The sequence below is a fragment of the Trichoderma reesei genome (assembly GCF_000167675.1).
Source record: "Trichoderma reesei QM6a unplaced genomic scaffold TRIREscaffold_6, whole genome shotgun sequence".
NCBI classification, from domain to species: domain Eukaryota; kingdom Fungi; phylum Ascomycota; class Sordariomycetes; order Hypocreales; family Hypocreaceae; genus Trichoderma; species Trichoderma reesei.
Genome location: NW_006711153.1, coordinates 996,170 through 1,012,548, shown reverse-complemented (window position 1 = coordinate 1,012,548; position 16,379 = coordinate 996,170). Strand labels below are relative to the sequence as shown.

The 16,379-nt window shown below is 53.2% G+C and overlaps 2 protein-coding genes across 2 annotated transcripts; both read left to right on the top strand.

The window, feature by feature from the left end:
• Positions 1-6,236: 6,236 nt before the first annotated feature.
• Positions 6,237-8,989, top strand: TRIREDRAFT_106081 (uncharacterized protein; the record flags this gene model as incomplete). The annotated part of the gene is made up of 2 exons (XM_006964264.1): positions 6,237-6,334; positions 6,730-8,989. The coding sequence occupies 2 exons, from the start codon at positions 6,237-6,239 to the stop codon at positions 8,987-8,989; spliced, it is 2,358 nt and encodes a 785-aa protein (XP_006964326.1).
• A 5,632-nt stretch (positions 8,990-14,621) lies between these two features.
• On the top strand, positions 14,622-15,418 carry TRIREDRAFT_121232 (uncharacterized protein). Its single transcript, XM_006964263.1, has one exon. The coding sequence runs from the start codon at positions 14,720-14,722 to the stop codon at positions 15,293-15,295; it is 576 nt and encodes a 191-aa protein (XP_006964325.1). The 5' UTR covers positions 14,622-14,719; the 3' UTR covers positions 15,296-15,418.
• The last annotated feature ends 961 nt before the right edge of the window (positions 15,419-16,379 follow it).

Here is a 16,379-nt window from a genome sequence, read left to right as displayed (position 1 = left end):
ATCCGACACATGTATGATCATACACAATCCGAGATGTGTCACGACTTTTCGGTCCTTGTGCCAAATGGCTCAAGATCCTGGAGTACATTGAAGAGGCCAACTGGAGGCCAACATTGGCGACTTTTTCTTCCCTTTTGGAGATTCCTCTTTGAGGATTCCTTTTGCGAGAGCCCTTTTGGAGATTCCTCTTTGGGGATTCCTCTATGGATCGTCCGTTACGTCGGCGTTTTATGCCATTGTTGACCCGTTACCGGCGCTGCATAGCGACACCTGGCCAGCCCGAGCTTTGCTCACGGCACGTAGCACGAAGTAGCGTCATACAAGTATCTCAGGCTCATTCAGACCTCGATATGGCTCCGCTTGAGGCAATAATAATACCTCCCTGTTCCGAGTGAGATAGTGAGCGTGCGAGCTTTGCCTTCAGACGAGATTAATAATGAGAAGCGCGGAAAGCGCGGATTCAGCCAATCGCCGGGCTGCTCCCCCATTGAATGAGAGACGGCACGGCACATGCGGCCTAGCTTGGAGATGCATCCTCGCCTGCTTGGCTTCAAGGCGCTTTGGATGCCGACTGAGCCGGGCGTATCCAATAGAGAGTGGAAGAGCCCACGGAGTCGACAAGTCGTAGCCTGTCCAAGCACATGCATCAATGAGAAGCAGGTGAAAATGCTTGAGGAATAGCGTCGGGTGCGTGTGGAGGCCATGGCAGAAAGCGTGGCTTTGGGTTTCAAATACCTGGAGCTGCCGCGATCAAAGTCGTATGGGTGAAGCCGGCCGAGAAGAAAATGTAAAGACAACATCGAGGCGTGTATGAAGTTGCGCACGCTGCCGAACTTGCGCCGTTCGCTGGCTTTTTGTTGTTTGATTCAGTTTCCATGATTGCTGGTGATGTACTTGTAGCGATCCATTGCCGCTCCCACGGAGCCACCAGAACAAGCGGACCATCGTCGCCCCTGGCCTCATGAGACCCTGAACTCTGTCTAGATGTGGTGCTCCGCCCACCCTGCTAGTATATGGAAACACCCGTATAGCCAAGTGTGCGATCCCTTGAAGCGCTGAGAATCCAATGGCAAGCGTCATTTTCGCTTCTTGCCGGCGGGTCCCCCATTACAGGACGGGGGTAGTACTGTAGTAGTTCCAACTCGAATACTATGATGCCCGTGACTCGCTGCTGCTCGAATGCAGTTGCTATAATTAACATCGACTCCTCCAGCTCATCTCGCATCGTACAAGCACCGGCAGTGTGTATTGGCACTGGAACTCTGTCCATCCATTGACCCGATCATTACTGCTCGTCGTGGAACTCATCCCAATACCGCTTGAGCTGGGGATTGCCAATCCGCTGCTTCGGCTTTTGTTCCCGTGCTGCCGAACGGTCAGATAGGCTCTGCGGCCGACTGGATCTTGAAAGGGAAAGGGGGGGATCGACCAGGGGCATCATTGGGCAGTCCTACTTGGGTGACACGGAGACAGTAGCTAGTGCTGCGTAGGTAGTATTTCACCCAGACAAAGTTGAGTGTGACCTGCGAGGCACGACGTTCTCTAGCATAAGACAATCATGAGTTGGCACAGTTGGAAAGACCGATTGACCAGCAAGCAGGTGGACCAACGGAGAGGACCCGGATTCAATTGGGATTGAAATGTGGTGGTGGCGCGAACCAGGAAGCAGTCTTTCTGATATGCCCATGCCTGACGGACGTGCGATATTAATGCGGCGCATCGGTGCTCCGGGGACCGTCCTATGCAGGTACGGAAGCTAGAAAGGGGCGTCGCGCAATCAGTACCTGATGCTGGCGGCCAGTAAGCTTTCATGGTTGGCAGAGCAAGTATTACTTGCAGCAAATCACATTGGTGATGAGATGATGCCGCTTCTGTACGTATCTTCCATGTAGGCAGCGCCTTGGCAGTCTGCTGTCGGTACCAGTTGTTCTGTAAGGTACTTCAAGTCGCTTTTCGGTGTACTTCCCACATGTATGTCATATGCATGCGTACGCGCCTTAAGCATGAGGCACACGACGCTTCTCATGCATTGCTTGTACGGCATCCGGGGCGGCAGAAAAAAAGAGGCCGATTTCGAGCTGAGATCGGACGCGGGAAACGGCGGACCGGGGCCGAACAGGGGCCAGCATGTATCGCTGTGGGAAGATGGGTGGTGTGTCTGCATGCTGTGTCTTGTGATTGCAGCTTCCGAATACCAAAGAGTGCTCGTCCAAGTATAAGGATCCTACTGATGTTGCTAATATGCTGTTTGGTAGCTTGATATCTCCTGTGCGCCGGGCTCGCCTGGCCTGGCGCCGGGGGGATGATCTAAATATTATGTCGATCCCTTGGCTGATGCGCTAGAACATGAAGGAGCCATAAGCGATCGGGGAGTTCCACGCGCATGATTTGTACGAAAGTCGCAGGCTTCGCATTCTCACCACGAGGACGGTCTGTTCCATGCATGGGCGAATGTGTCTTGCTCTTTGCTCGGACCCGATGAACCTGTCTGTTGCTGGGCGTGGCCTGGTGGCCGAGCAAGGCATACCGTTAGCACACAGCTCCGAACAGAATAGTACTAGCCACGTCCTTGCCCAATAGGTAGGTAGGTAGATACCTGGCATTCGAAGACGGATTGTCAAGCTTCAATGACACAGCATAGCGAATCCAGGGGTGGTGGCGGCTGTAGGAAGAGAAAAGGAGCGAGACAGGGAGCAGGGAATTAGGGAAGGCCTTACTGCGAGTACAGCACAGTAGCGCGGCAACACGCACACCTCCCCGAGCACGGCTGTTGATCCCATCACCCGACCGGTGCTTGGACGGCAAATGTTGGCAGAGATGCGGGCGTGAGCGTCATGTCGGTCGCCCATTTCGGAGTCGGTCACATTGTATGGGTGTGCAGATGATGAAGTCTAGAAGAGGGCAAGGCTGGAGAGGAGAACCTTGGAGGTCAAGAGACGGGAAGGCGCAGCTCTTTGGTGCATTCCGTGCTTGCATGTTCACGAGGTATGTGTATCCAAAGGTAGGCATTACCTACCTAGGTACTACTCTTACCCAGTAGTAGGTAGGTACGTAATAGGGCACAACCACCGCTTTACCTTCCGTGAGAAGTCTGTAGGTAGGTAGGTAGGTACCTGCCTTACCTGCCCCTGGCACCAAGTTTGCAGCTTCCAATCTTGCATTTTCTCCAGCTTCTCCTCGAATCACATCAACAACTTGCACACCTACAGCAAGAGCTATGATGGTGGGAGGCAGGAACGTCAAGCAAGGCGCCCCCGCAAAGCGTCGACCACCTGGTAGGGAGGTAGGTCGTAGTACTACTACCTACTACTCTTCGTACCTTGCTCCAGGTACCTACGAGGTAGGAAAAGTATTCTATGCACTGTAGTCTGGAACGGAAGAGCCTCGTGTTTGCTGCGCATCACCCAAACAGTGCCCCCTTCTCCGAATTTCTATTTTTATGGTGCCAACTGTAAGGTACATGTTCCGAAATGACGGTGACGATGGCCCTGTGGATGCAATTGCTGCTCAAGAAATGAGATTTCAAGATCCGGGGGTTCGCCGGTGTTCCTGTGAGATTGTGAGGCGCCCTCCTCATCAGGGAGCGAGGAGTGAAGCGAGCTTCAAGCGAAACTTGGCGCCGATGAGTACCGAGGGGAATCATGTACCGAGTACCGAGCACCCCAGGAGCCAATGCCAGTGGAGGAAGAGGGGATTGCCTTTCATGATATTATGGTTCTCTCTGTGAGGTAGGCAGGAGGGAGTAAGTATGACTGACCAGCCGCACCTTGCAAACCGCTTTCGCAACTCGGGCGTCATCAACGCATCTCCAGCTGTGGCTCACAACATGTCCTCCTGAATCCAATCAAGCAAGCTACCTTTCCGTACCGACCTACCTTACTCTAATACCTATACTTAGTACCTACTGATGTATGTAGATACTCCAGTACGGAGCATCCAATCTTTGCTGGCCGACGCTGTGTACCAAGGTAGCTACTACCTATGCATCCACGGCCGAGTCCCTGCGTCCGATTGGCATTGCAGAGAGCACCGGCACGTCGTAATACAACCTCTGTACATACAGTATAAAACCTGCCAACTATGGACTACTAAGTAGGTAGGTGCTGCTCGTAAGGGGGGCACAGGGACGGGTCATACTGGCCGAGACTGCCTGCCGACCTTGCGGTTGTTGTTGGTACGGCATTATGCGTCTGTATCCAGTACGGAAAGCATGATCACTGGATGGAGCGCCTTGGATTTTGTGGCACGGCTTCAAGGATCCTGCGCCATCCCCAGCCGTGCCAGCATGTACACGTACCGGAGAGACGCAGGAAGATTGCCCGCCCGCTGGTGCTAGCAGTAGTGAAATGTAAGTCAAATGCTAGGGGCCAAATCAGATTGCCTTGGCATCGACACAAGGGGACGATTGGCAAGCCACCAAGGCGAGTAAGGTAGGTAGGTACTCCGTACCTGGTACCGGATACCCTTCCTGCTTCGCGCAGGTACGGCATGTCTGTACCGTGTACTGCACGAAGTTACCTACCTTACCTACTACCTAAGGTAACCTACCGTTGAGCGACTCCGACCCGTCGACGCCCCCTCCAGATTTGCATCCAGAGGTGCCTCGATTTGGACATCGCCCATTGTTTTATTAAATGCCTCCACCTCCCACGCTCTAGATCATTTCTCTCTGCTCGTGTCTTGGCTTGCTTTTACTGGATCGAGAGAACTCAAGAGCAAGGAAAGCGAATCTCCACCGTTTAGTTTCCTCTCTTTCTCGCTCCTTGGTCGCCTGTTTCCTTCTTCCTCTTCTCCCTTCATCTTCTTGATCCACCCTGTTTACTGATTCTAGTATCTTTGTTTTATCTTCGGTCATAACCACCTCGCTGTCAACCGAGACATCACCCATACCTACAGCACAGTCTGCGCCTCTCTGCACTTGTCATCTCCTCTTCAACGTCGACGCCGGGCCGGATTTGGCATCTGACCCAGACCTTGACCGACCCGATTGACGCAAGACAAGCTCCTCCGAGTCGGCTCAACAGCCCACCTTGAAGAGCTTAGAGCTTAAAAGCCTCGGTGGGGACACGGACGGCGCTGTCGCTGCCAGAAAAACCCGCTATTTCGGCCAACGCATCAACGTGGAAAGACGGGGTGAAGGGGGAAAAGAACGAGGTCGATGAGCATCGAGACAGAGGGAAAGCAAAAAACAGGCAAGAGAAAGAGAATGGGAAAAACCAAGGCCTGACTGAACTCTTCCCGCTTCGACATCTGGCATCATCGATCTCCACCCATCGCCGCCACCCGAATCCTAACGTCGCCAACCTCAGATCCGGGGGTTCTTCTTCGTCACCACCTACCTCCAGAGGTACTTGTTGGAGGCTCTCGAAACCTACCTACTACCTACCTACCTCTCAATACCACAGCCCCGCGGCCTCTCCTCGAATTTCTTCGCTTTGGCTTTTCCTCCTCCAAGACGCCATCAGCGAAGCGTGACGTCGAACTCCAGCGAAGGGACCGCCACGGAATCGACGCTCCCCCCCGTCCACGGCCAGAAAAAAAGACCCTCTCGGCAACACCGCGGACTTGAACCTCTCCTTGTCGTCAGAGCCGAGCCTTTGTTGGCTGGTGAGTGGTTAAAGCGACAGCCCAATTACGTCGCAGGCCCGCCCCAGAGATCCCCCTCCAAGCAGGATCGGCCCCGAATCGAACGCTTCTAGAGAAGCACCGGCAGCGCTCTGATTCGCCTCCTGTCGAACGCCTAGACGCTAAAGAAGCCGCCATTATCCTGATACGGCGCCGGTAGCGTGTCGCAATTCAGTCGCAGTTCGCAGTCGCACGCACAACAACAACAACAGCCAAGCATTCGAGGTACATCCAGCACACGACTATTCATCGCACCGCATCGCGGCCAAGCGGCGCCCTCTACTACCTAGTACAGTATACACGCCCGACGATACTCACCCTTATAGCACCAAGACGCCGTTACCACCACTTCCTCGCTTCCAGAACAGTGGAGCTCCAGGCCCCTCCAGCTGCCAAACCAACAGTGCATACGTACTACTACCGCCAGCACAGAGCTATGGCGCTTTCAGCAGGTCCGGGGATGCTGGCTGCTGCTCCAGCTTCAGCGCCGGTAGCGCCAGTCCCGGCTCCAGAGGGTGAGTGACTTATTCGCCTTTTGTTCTCACGTTCCCTGTACCTTGCCTTACCTTAGATAAGCCCTTGTTCGCATTCTGTCTTTTTTTGCATTTATCATGGCGACGTCTTGCCGATTTCGCCTCCAGTTCCTGCTTCCCCCCCCTCATCCATTCAGAGAGCCTTTCTGTGGCACCCACGACGCCTCTTTTCCCTGGTGCGCTGCAGGTTTTTTTTTTTACACCCTTGGCGCGCAACGTCCCCCTCGACACCACCTTCTTTGGGTTCGCTGCTGAATAATTTGCTCCAACGTCCCGACTCGCTCTGATTCGACGGCATATCTGCATCATTTCGACGATTTGCCTTGCCTTGCCTTGCATTGCATTGCCTCTCTACCACATCCCTACATATTTCCCCTGTGACAAGCGGGCTTGCATATTTCACTCTTCATTATTAGTTTCCTATTTCTCTTTTCTGATACATTTTGATATTGTTCATTCTGATTCTTCTCTTCGCAATTCTGCATCGTCACCAGATCTGCTGACACCGTCTGCAACTGGCTTCAGCGGACAAATGCGCGCAATCGCTTCCATGCGCCTCTGATACCAACAGCAGCTACCACAACGCCGATTTGCCTTCCCGCCATCCCACGATTGATCTTTCGGATCCTATCCTCGAGGGTGACGAGACCGAGAGCGAGGGCCCCATTGAACCGGTTACGCCCACCAGCGGCCGCCAATCGCAAGACTTCACATCGCTGAGGAATGCGCATGACCAGGACCAGGACGATCGCAGCAGTTTCAACACACAGTCTGACCACGTCTTGCATCAGCAGCAACCTGCCGGCGCTGTGACGTCTGCAAACAAGACTGCTGTTCTCTCCTCGCCCTCACACAAGACGGCAACAGTCGAAGCCGCAGCAGCAGCCCTGAACCCGGCTCCAGCTGCCAGGCCAACCTCGAGCAGCCTCCTGTCTCCTGCATCGGCAGCATTTCCTGTCTCGGTTACAAAGCCAGGCACCGCGTCTTCCTCGGAGCTTGCCCGTACAAACAGCAACAGCAACAGGTCCTTTACAGACCTGACGCCCACTTCGAGCCGACCTTCGTTTCAGGAACCGCCCCCACCATCGCGGCGCTCGGCTCGGCTCTCGACGTCCAGCATCAAGAACACAATGACCAACTTCTTTCGCCGTCCCGGCGCACAGGATGCGCCGGTCTTTGAGTCCGGCTCGCCGACTCCCTCGGAGTCTTCCTACCTGCACCGACCTCTGACCAGCACCGCCCGCCCGGCTACGCGCTCAAGTCGCTTCTCATTCACAAGACCGTCCAACAAATCTACTCGGTCAAGTTCGCCTCCGTCTCCCACCATGGCGGCATCTCTGGATGGGGCGCAGGCAGACAAGGCATCACTTGACGAGGACGTGCTCACTGACGCCGACGCCGACTTGAAGAAGAAGAACCGTGCCTCGACCGGGCTCAGCTTGCGGGGACGGGCCGTCAACTTTGTCGGCACAACCGTCGGCCGCACTTCCGGGCGTCCCAGCAAGGCCGCGGCGCGCCGTGCTAACAGCTTTGACGCTGGGAGCCGCGGGCCGCCTCCTCATAGGCATGCCAACGCAAAGGCTGGTGATCAGCCGTATCCCCCTGAGCGACTCCCCTGGGCGCTGCCCCCCGATGTCGGGACTGGCGCCAAGGCACGTCGCATGAGCCTGAGCCTACCCGACGATTTCAATGTGGACGTGGCCGTGCTACAGGACGAGTTCGAGTACCAGAGCAAGCTCCTGGGCCGTCACGGCAAGCATCTTGGAAAGGGTGCCGCCTCCAAAGTCTCTCTCATGGTGCGCAAAGGCTTCCCCACCGAAATGTACGCCGTCAAGGAGTTCCGAAGCAAATCGAGCCGGGAGAGCAAGGAGGACTACGACAAGAAGATCAAGTCGGAGTTCAGCATCGGCAAGAGCCTGCATCACCCGAATATTGTCGAGACGATTCGCCTCTGCACCGATCACGGACGGTGGAACCACGTCATGGAATACTGCTCCGAGGGCGACCTGTTTAGCCTCGTGCAAAAGGGCCACCTCAAGGGCGAGGCCAAGCTTAAGGATCGCCTGTGCCTCTTCAAGCAGCTCATCCAGGGCGTCAACTACCTGCACGCCAATGGCATCGCACATCGTGACATCAAGCTCGAGAACCTGCTCATCACCAAGGACAGCAAGCTGAAAATCACCGACTTTGGCGTTTCCGAGGTCTTTTGTGGCACCCACCCGGGCCTTCGCGAATCCGGCGGCCAGTGTGGTAAGAACATGGGCGAGATTCGGCTCTGCAGCCCGGGGCTGTGCGGCAGCGAGCCCTACATTGCGCCCGAGGTGCTTCAGAAGAAGGGGGCGTACGACCCGCGAGCCCTCGACGTGTGGAGCACAGCCATTGTCATGATTTACATGACGTTTGGCGGTGCCATTTGGTCTAGAGCCGAAGCTGGCAACCTCCACTACGACAAGCTGGTGGCGGGCTGGAACAAGTGGAACAAGAAGCACGAGGGAGAGGAAAACGCCCAAATCACAGACACCGACTACCCCTACTGCCAGGCTCTCGACATCGGCGTCAACCCTCCGGCACTGCGGCGAATCCTGCTGCAGATGCTCAACCCGGACCCCAACTGCCGCATCAGCATCTACGAGGTGATTACCAACCGATGGGTCAAGAACATCGAGTGCTGCCAAGTCGAGTCGTACGACGACCCCAAGCAAACGATTGACGTGACCAAGAAGGATTACGGCGGCAAGGGCGGAAGCAAAATCTTCTGCCACAACCACCTGCCGCCGAAGACGTACGGCTCTCACTCGTTGGGCAAAATGCCCGGCCAGGCTGGATACTGACCGCCTTTTTTTACATCAGAGCCTTTATCGAACTGGGGTGGCGTATAGTGATTGTCTGTTTTCTTTATCTTCTTTGCTCTCTTATGAGGTTTTTGCCGTCTCGGTCCGAGCCTGCCATAGACTCGGGCCTTTCCTACACCTCGGTCTGCCAGTCTTTCTTTTTTCTTCTTGTTCTCTCTTCTTTCTGGGTGTTTTCATCACGGGGCGGTGTACTGTCCGGGTGGGAATAAGAGCTGTCATCTCACCTATTGGAGTTGGTGATGGAGATTCTCCAAGCGGCCCAAGACAGAGAGGGTCAGCCTGGTCGGCGTTTTATCGGAGGTTGAATATCGTCTTGTTCTTTTCTTCTTCTATTCCCTTTTGTTCCAGCTTCATTGTGCCAGCCTCGCTGCCTGTCATCTTGTTTCCAAGAGACGGCGGCGGTATCTGCACGCATGGCATTTGATTACAGAGCATATACGGGGGGTGTGTGATCGTGAGTCGATCCAACCCCATTCTCTTCTTCTTTTCTGTTCTGGGTCTGTTGCATACATCAAGACGGGGGGAAACGAGTCCACGCGAGTGTCATGATATCCTTAGCTCAGTAGAGTGGGCGGCCGAAAGAGTTTCATGCATGCATGGAGGATTCCATGCCAATTTTCTTAACTTTCCCTTTGTCCGTTGTCTTTCAAGGAGGCACGGATTGCCCCTTGAAAAGAGAGATCGGCTACTTCTCCTTGCGCGCCTAACCCCCTTTCTCGCCCATACATACCTCAAAAGAGAAAGAGAAACGACGCTGCAGAACGCCTGAATGGGGCAACGATGAGCGCTTCTGCGATACCGACTTGAGAAGGGGTGGTGGCAAAGCGATATGCTTCATACGGCGCACCTGGGAGGAGTCGCGAATCCTTTTTTTTTTCCCCTAATAGACTATCAAAGATGTACCTTAATCTTTTCAATACATTCATGCCTGAAAAACCAGTGATGGCAGTCAAACGACACACACAGTCCTTGTGCAGCTCAAGCAGCGTGTTTTCTTGTGCCCCGCCCCCCTTCCCCCACGAAGCATCGAGTTGTGACGTCCTGTATCGCCTCGTACTGATGATCTATGTGTACGGCGTCATGATGCATTCTGAATGGCAGCGGCTGCGGTGTGACTGTATCTGGCGAGACCTGCAGGGAGCTGCACGTGGAAGGCTAGGTTTGTTCAACGAGACTGGACCGGGTGAGGCCGCCCTTAGCCCTCGCCGATTCTGACGACAACAGCTGACTGCACGTTTTTACTACCTAGGTAGGTAGTGCAGCTGTGTCTTACTAGATACCAGCAAGACAGGTAATATGATGACATGGTGGGAATGTGGCAACGGAGAGACCCTTGTTGACGATGAGGCCTTTTTCCCTTCTGCTTTTTTTCTTTCCCATCCCACCTCTTCTTGCGAACAAGTTAGGTCTTCAATAGATAATGTGAAAATGTGACAGCTGATAAGACTTTCTCTGATCGAATTCTCCGAGCCAGCATGGGGTCCGATAGTATGTACAGTACAAGAATGAGGGAGAAGGAACATCGCGAGCTGGTTGGTCCGCGCCATGATATTGGGCAAGTAGAAGCATCACTAGTCATGCATCTAGGCTCTTTTGGAGCTGCATGACGACGATGGGGTGCGAGTCATGCAAGCGTCTGCAGCTATTCGCCGACGAGGCGAAGCTGCGCATGCACCTCTGGAATTCATTCAGCATGTGAATCTACATATAGTAGTCATACTAATTCATCACATAGCTGAGAAGTTGGGTGGTGTTTGGGACGTTCTAATCTCCGACACTGCAAAGGCAGCTTCTAGTCTGCTTTTTTCTCTCTCTTTTTTTGTTTTCTTTTTCTTCTTTTTTTGCCCCTGTCTGTTGGTTGAATTCATAGCGACACTGACAAGGTTCTCTCATCTTGTCTCCTATCCTAGATCTCAAGCTTGCCAAGGCACGCATGAAGCACGGGCTTTGTGCTTCACACGAGACACTTCCCTCTCGAAACAACTGCACGGGTGATGTAAATGGGTGAAACAGAAACAAACCCTTGTCGTTGCTTGGCCTCGACGCTCGCTGGCGCACCGCCTCATCACTTATCACCGCCAAACGGCACGCCGGCTCCAAATCGATCGCATTTGCCCATCGTATTTCGTAAGTAGGATTTGCAGGCAAAGTCGGTTGCCGCCGTTCGGCGACAGCTGCCGGCTTGGCTGCATATATCAGCCGCAGGGAATCGGACTTCGTGTGCTTGTCCATGTATATACTAATGTATGTATGAGGTAGTACCTAGTAGTACAGTAGGTGCCAAAGGCTGCTTGACGTAAAAGTATACCAGCATTCCCTAGCCCTGCCCTTGCATGTCGTCTGGGCTTGTCATGTCTCCTTGTTGGGTCCGTCAGATGCGATTACCGCGCTGGCATCGGCTTCTTCGCCTGCGCCTAAGCGATATCGGCTGCATGCAACGGGAGATTCATCCCTTCGGGCGTCGGTGCACGCACGGCTGACGAAACGTGAGCTCCGAGGCCGAATCACCCAGTGTCTGTGCTTCTCTCGCCCTTCATCAACTGACTCCTTTTACCTCTCATGTAGGCTGATATCATTGCAGAGCATGCATTCCCGTACGTGATGCTATTGTTGCACTGGAATACTAGTAGCGGTAGTAGTACGAAGATCCGGCCAGGATGAGCGAGTCCCGGTAACGTCTTGGCTTGGCTGGAATCGCGCCTGTGCTGTCTGTCGGATCCCTCAGCCATGGCCCCCAGACATTGCCGGTATGCCGCAGATGGTGTGAAGCGCTGCATATGAGGCTGATGATTTCGGAGCAAATCATAGGACGGCCTTCAGCAGATGTAGACGGTACTTGGCCGCGCCTCGAGGCGACTTCATCGAAGTACCCTCTACTTTCATGCAGCTTGGTAGATCCCCAAGTCTGACCGCTTCCAATCATGCACTATATCAAGGGCCCTGAGCCAGGGTGTGCTCATCTTCTGCACACGTGGATTGGTGACTTGGCGTTTTGCCAATTCGAGCTGCCTCTACAATTCTGCCAGTAGCAGTTCCATGTCACTCAGATGGTAGGTTTCATTGCAGATGCTTTTGGGGCCAGATATGCCCTGGCTCAGACGTGATGCCCCGGGCTGTGTAGAAGCACCGTTCAGAGCGTGGGCATCAGTAATATGGAGAGATCCATCTCCTCGGGAACGGCACATCGATGACGTCTGAAATGTGCAAGTTGCCGCCTGCCACGATAGCTTGTATGTAGCTATGTGAATTATCTGATCAGCAGTTACGGCCTTCATCACGATTCGGTGGGGTATCGTTCGCCTGATTATCGTGGTAGTACAACCGGTATACTTTGGCCATTGATTCGCCTCGTTGATCAGGCTGCAATCCGTCTTGACGAGAGGATCCCGTACTCTAATTACGTGCACTTCTGATTAAACTCAGAATATTGTCGGCAAACCAGATTTAGGACCTAGTAGATAGGTTGTGCTGAATGGCCACCCTGCAGAAGGACATTCGGATATACTTAACGTTCGGGCTTCACACGCCTACTAGGTTTCTAACTGCCAGTGGATACAATGTATTTCGGTACTCAGAGCTCATCTTAGCTTCTGTTTGGTCATTATTAGTGGAAGCATCCAACTGCTATCGAATTAAATTGAACCGAGTTGAGAGTGAGAATAAAAGTCATGGTTATGAATTACACGTCGTATCAACCTTAGCTCGAATTGGGAAGGAGGATTGGGCAATACCTGGATTGTGACACGAGAGGGAAGGTACGGTTGTCTGCTGAAGGCTGCTGCCTCTTTCCAACTCTTATCCAAAAAGACACAAAGGCTTCGAGCCAGGATGAAGAAGGACACTTATCAGGTCCGGGCTATGCAGCCTCAATCGCGAAAACTGCGGAGGCATTCTGACAACATTGAGAGCTTGGTTTGCCTCTCGAGATTTGATTCTGAGCGATCGAGTCTAGAAGGCCATGCTCGACATGGTACCTACCTACAAACAAAGAGAAATCCAAGCATCCACCTTTAGATACGTAACCACCTTTGTACTGCGGAAGGAGCATCTGACAGACCGGTTGATTAATACGGGCATGTAGAGAATCTGGGGTCACATGATTCGTCTCGCCTACGATTCTCCCACAAAGGGTGAATCCAAAAGGCCTCTCGAGTCAACACAATCGTCGAATTCATTCACCTACTCGGTACTAGGTAGTTCTTCATTCTACAGCCATCTGCTGCGAGGATTCTGATTTGATACAACAACACTCGACAATACTTCGCCGTCACTTGTGCCTGGTCTTCAAGCCTCTACTTGTCAAGCACGCCCACAAGACCCGAATCGTCCTCGTCCGGAGACAGCGACTACCGAGGAGGATAACCTCCTTTGAGAATTTCCAGCCAATTTTTGACGCCTCTGCTCTAGATGTCTCGACTTCATCGATGTTACATGGAGGAACTAGAGAGCCTCCGGAGAAATCTTTCACAAGGTAAGCTCCATGCCGATCAGTACTTTGACTGGCCGACCCGAATCCGCAACGGAGAGAGAAGAACTCTAATGCTTCATATCTTAGGTAGTTGACTACTGATAGATTTTATGAATCTACATGGTCACGGGTCGTAGCGCCAAGCTGATGCTGCAAAGACGCGACAGTGTCACTCTTGGAACGCAGGAAGGATACTCTTCTTTGGTTGTCAACGAAGTTCCAGTCCCCTCGAGCGACTTCTTCTATGGTGGCTGGCGAAACCTTTTTTCCAGGATATGGTCACAAAAAGCCATTGCATCCATCAAGTTGTCCATTTGTACGGCGACCTGTCGACCCCGATTTCTGTCATCGCAAGCTTGTTACAGAATCTTGTCGAAAGTCTCTTCTGAGAAGTCCCAGGATGCCTACCTGAGACGAGCCGTACCTCAGGGGAATGAGTCCGATATCCTTTCCGGAAGACCCCTGGACGCCTGCCACGACTTGATACAGACCTACCATGCTTCGCATTCACATGTTCAACAAGATGGCGCGAGCTTGACACGAAGTGGGAGACTTTCCCTGGTGTTTGATGATCATTCATGTATCAAAGGCAATGCATACACCAGTTACAGAAGCCAACCATACAATCTCTTGCCCTCAGTTCACCGTTGCCCTTGACTTTGGCGATTACTTTCAGAATCCGCGTGCCCATTACCATGTTTCACGAGGCTTTGTCACAAGAATGAGCAACGGTATCCAGCTCAGGTCAGTCTGCTTTCCGTCATATAACAATGGCAGTCTCTGGCAATGAATCCTATAGGTTAGGTCACGGCTGACTTTGGAGTGGGAGATGCAGAATGACACTCTGCCTTTGAATGATGCTCTCAAGAAACGCCGCACTTGATGAAGCAGCGTGCCGGACGCCCGTCGCTTCAACAGCTTTCAATTTGCTTTGTCACCACGTTCGGCGATGCGATGTTGATTTAACCGTTGGAGCTACTACGTCATCGTGGGATTCAGGAGCCACTACCACATGCTACTAACGATTCTGCGAGGAATATCCAGCGAGGACTGGCCACCGCCATGCGCTGATAATCGCTCAACATCTGGCGTATTGGTTCATTCAACCAGCCAGATTCCAAACCCTCTCGCCTGGACACAGAACTCCTTCGCTTTGAAACGGCAACGTCGCCTTCATCGAACAAAGTACCATTCCCCATCCACACTGTCGTATCTTGGGCCACTCGACAACCATACCCAACATGAAACTGTCCGGGCCACCGCTCGTCTTGGTCGCGACTGGCGTCATCGGCTCCGCATGGCTGTCTGGTGAGTCTCAACCCCACGAATTGCAAGCTCGGGGTCACAATGCGGGAATACTCTCTTCATACCTCTCTAATGCTGCCATAGGGGCCATCATATCATTCTCGATCGGCGGAGCTCCAGCTGCTGCTGCAGTGAACCAATCGTCTGCTAAGATATGGGCTGAACTGTACAAGCGTGGAGCTGCTTCGATGCCCAAGTTCGCCGTCGGCACTTCTTTGGCTTACATTCTTGCGGCATACAGTGCGTATGGCAACGGCGGGCCATGGGGGAGCTACCTGGGAGCCTCTGCTTGCGTGCTGTCCATCGTACCTTTTACCCTGACAGCCATGAAAGATGTCAACGGGTCATTGCACGAAGAGGCTGACAGAGAAGCCAGTGAGGAGACGCAGGTGTCCACGGTGCGCGTCAAGGGGCTCCTGGATAGATGGATCACCTTGAACCTGGTTAGAGGGCTCTTACCGCTTGCTGGAACAGCCCTGGGCTGCTTTGCATTCTACCATGAGGGATTCTGATGGCACAAATTGTCGCTCTGTCGATATCGATACGTGTTCCACCAGCCCAGATTGCCTAAAAGGCTGGCCGCGTGTCGTTCTTGGGTTCTCCTGTGTTCTCGATTCAACTGTCAAGATGCAACAAGAATCAAACACGATGCCTCATTCTACATTGCATGCGCCTCGTCATCTCATATTGTCACACAGCCAAGGTGTCAGGTCGGACGTCAGAAGAGAACCGCGAAACCGGGACGAAGTGTGACCATTGCGTACCACCTTAGTTACCTAGTACCTACTCACCATTTGCAGGCAGACAGGGTGCGTCAATGCCCAGATTCCAAGCCACGTCGGGTGGATCTGAAACCAGCCCCCCCGAAAGAAACACCGAAGGTTGCAACCTGTGTCTTCTGAGCACGCTGGAAGCGTTGGATCGTGTTGCAAGCCGCCGGTGTCTGTTCGTCAAGGCTACGGAAGCACCCGACGCAGAAAGCCCATTATGGCACGTAACCGCTGAAGGAACACGACAGCAACACCTGTTGATCATGAGTTTCCTCTCTAGGGTGAATTGAGAGTATCGCTAAAGAGGCTGGAGACAACAAGGCTAGAGACAACAAGGCTGGACGATTCTCAGACTTGTTCATCTCTTTTCTCTGTCTGTGCTCCTGTCTTCTCGTCTTTCCTTTTGCTCTATGGGAGGGAAATAGCTTGCTATCGAGGCTGTTTGAATGAATCGAAGCAACAAAAGCTACCCATCCAAGAATAACAATGCTCTTGACGGCGATAAGATAGGACCGCCCGATTCCAAGCGGACGAAGAAACGTCACTTCATGATAACGACCAGTCGTATCCACCGAAACGATGGACAAAGCCAGAGAAATCAATCACCCATTGTATTGTGAGAAGCCTGCGGTTCAACAACCGGAGTAGAAGCCCCTTTCCAAATTGCCAAGGATCGGAACACAATAGCAGCTGACCAGAGTCCGGCCTGCATGTTCACCACCCTCAACAGAAAGGGGGTAGGAATAACACCCAGCGGCGCCTGAGCAGAGCCTCCCAAAAGATGATGACGGGCCTTGCGGCTTCTCTTGTCCCGAGCTCTGGATCG

Excerpts from the sequence above, each read along its gene's own strand:
- TRIREDRAFT_121232 (XM_006964263.1), top strand. The coding sequence starts at position 14,720 with ATGAAACTGTCCGGGCCACCGCTCGTCTTGGTCGCGACTGGCGTCATC.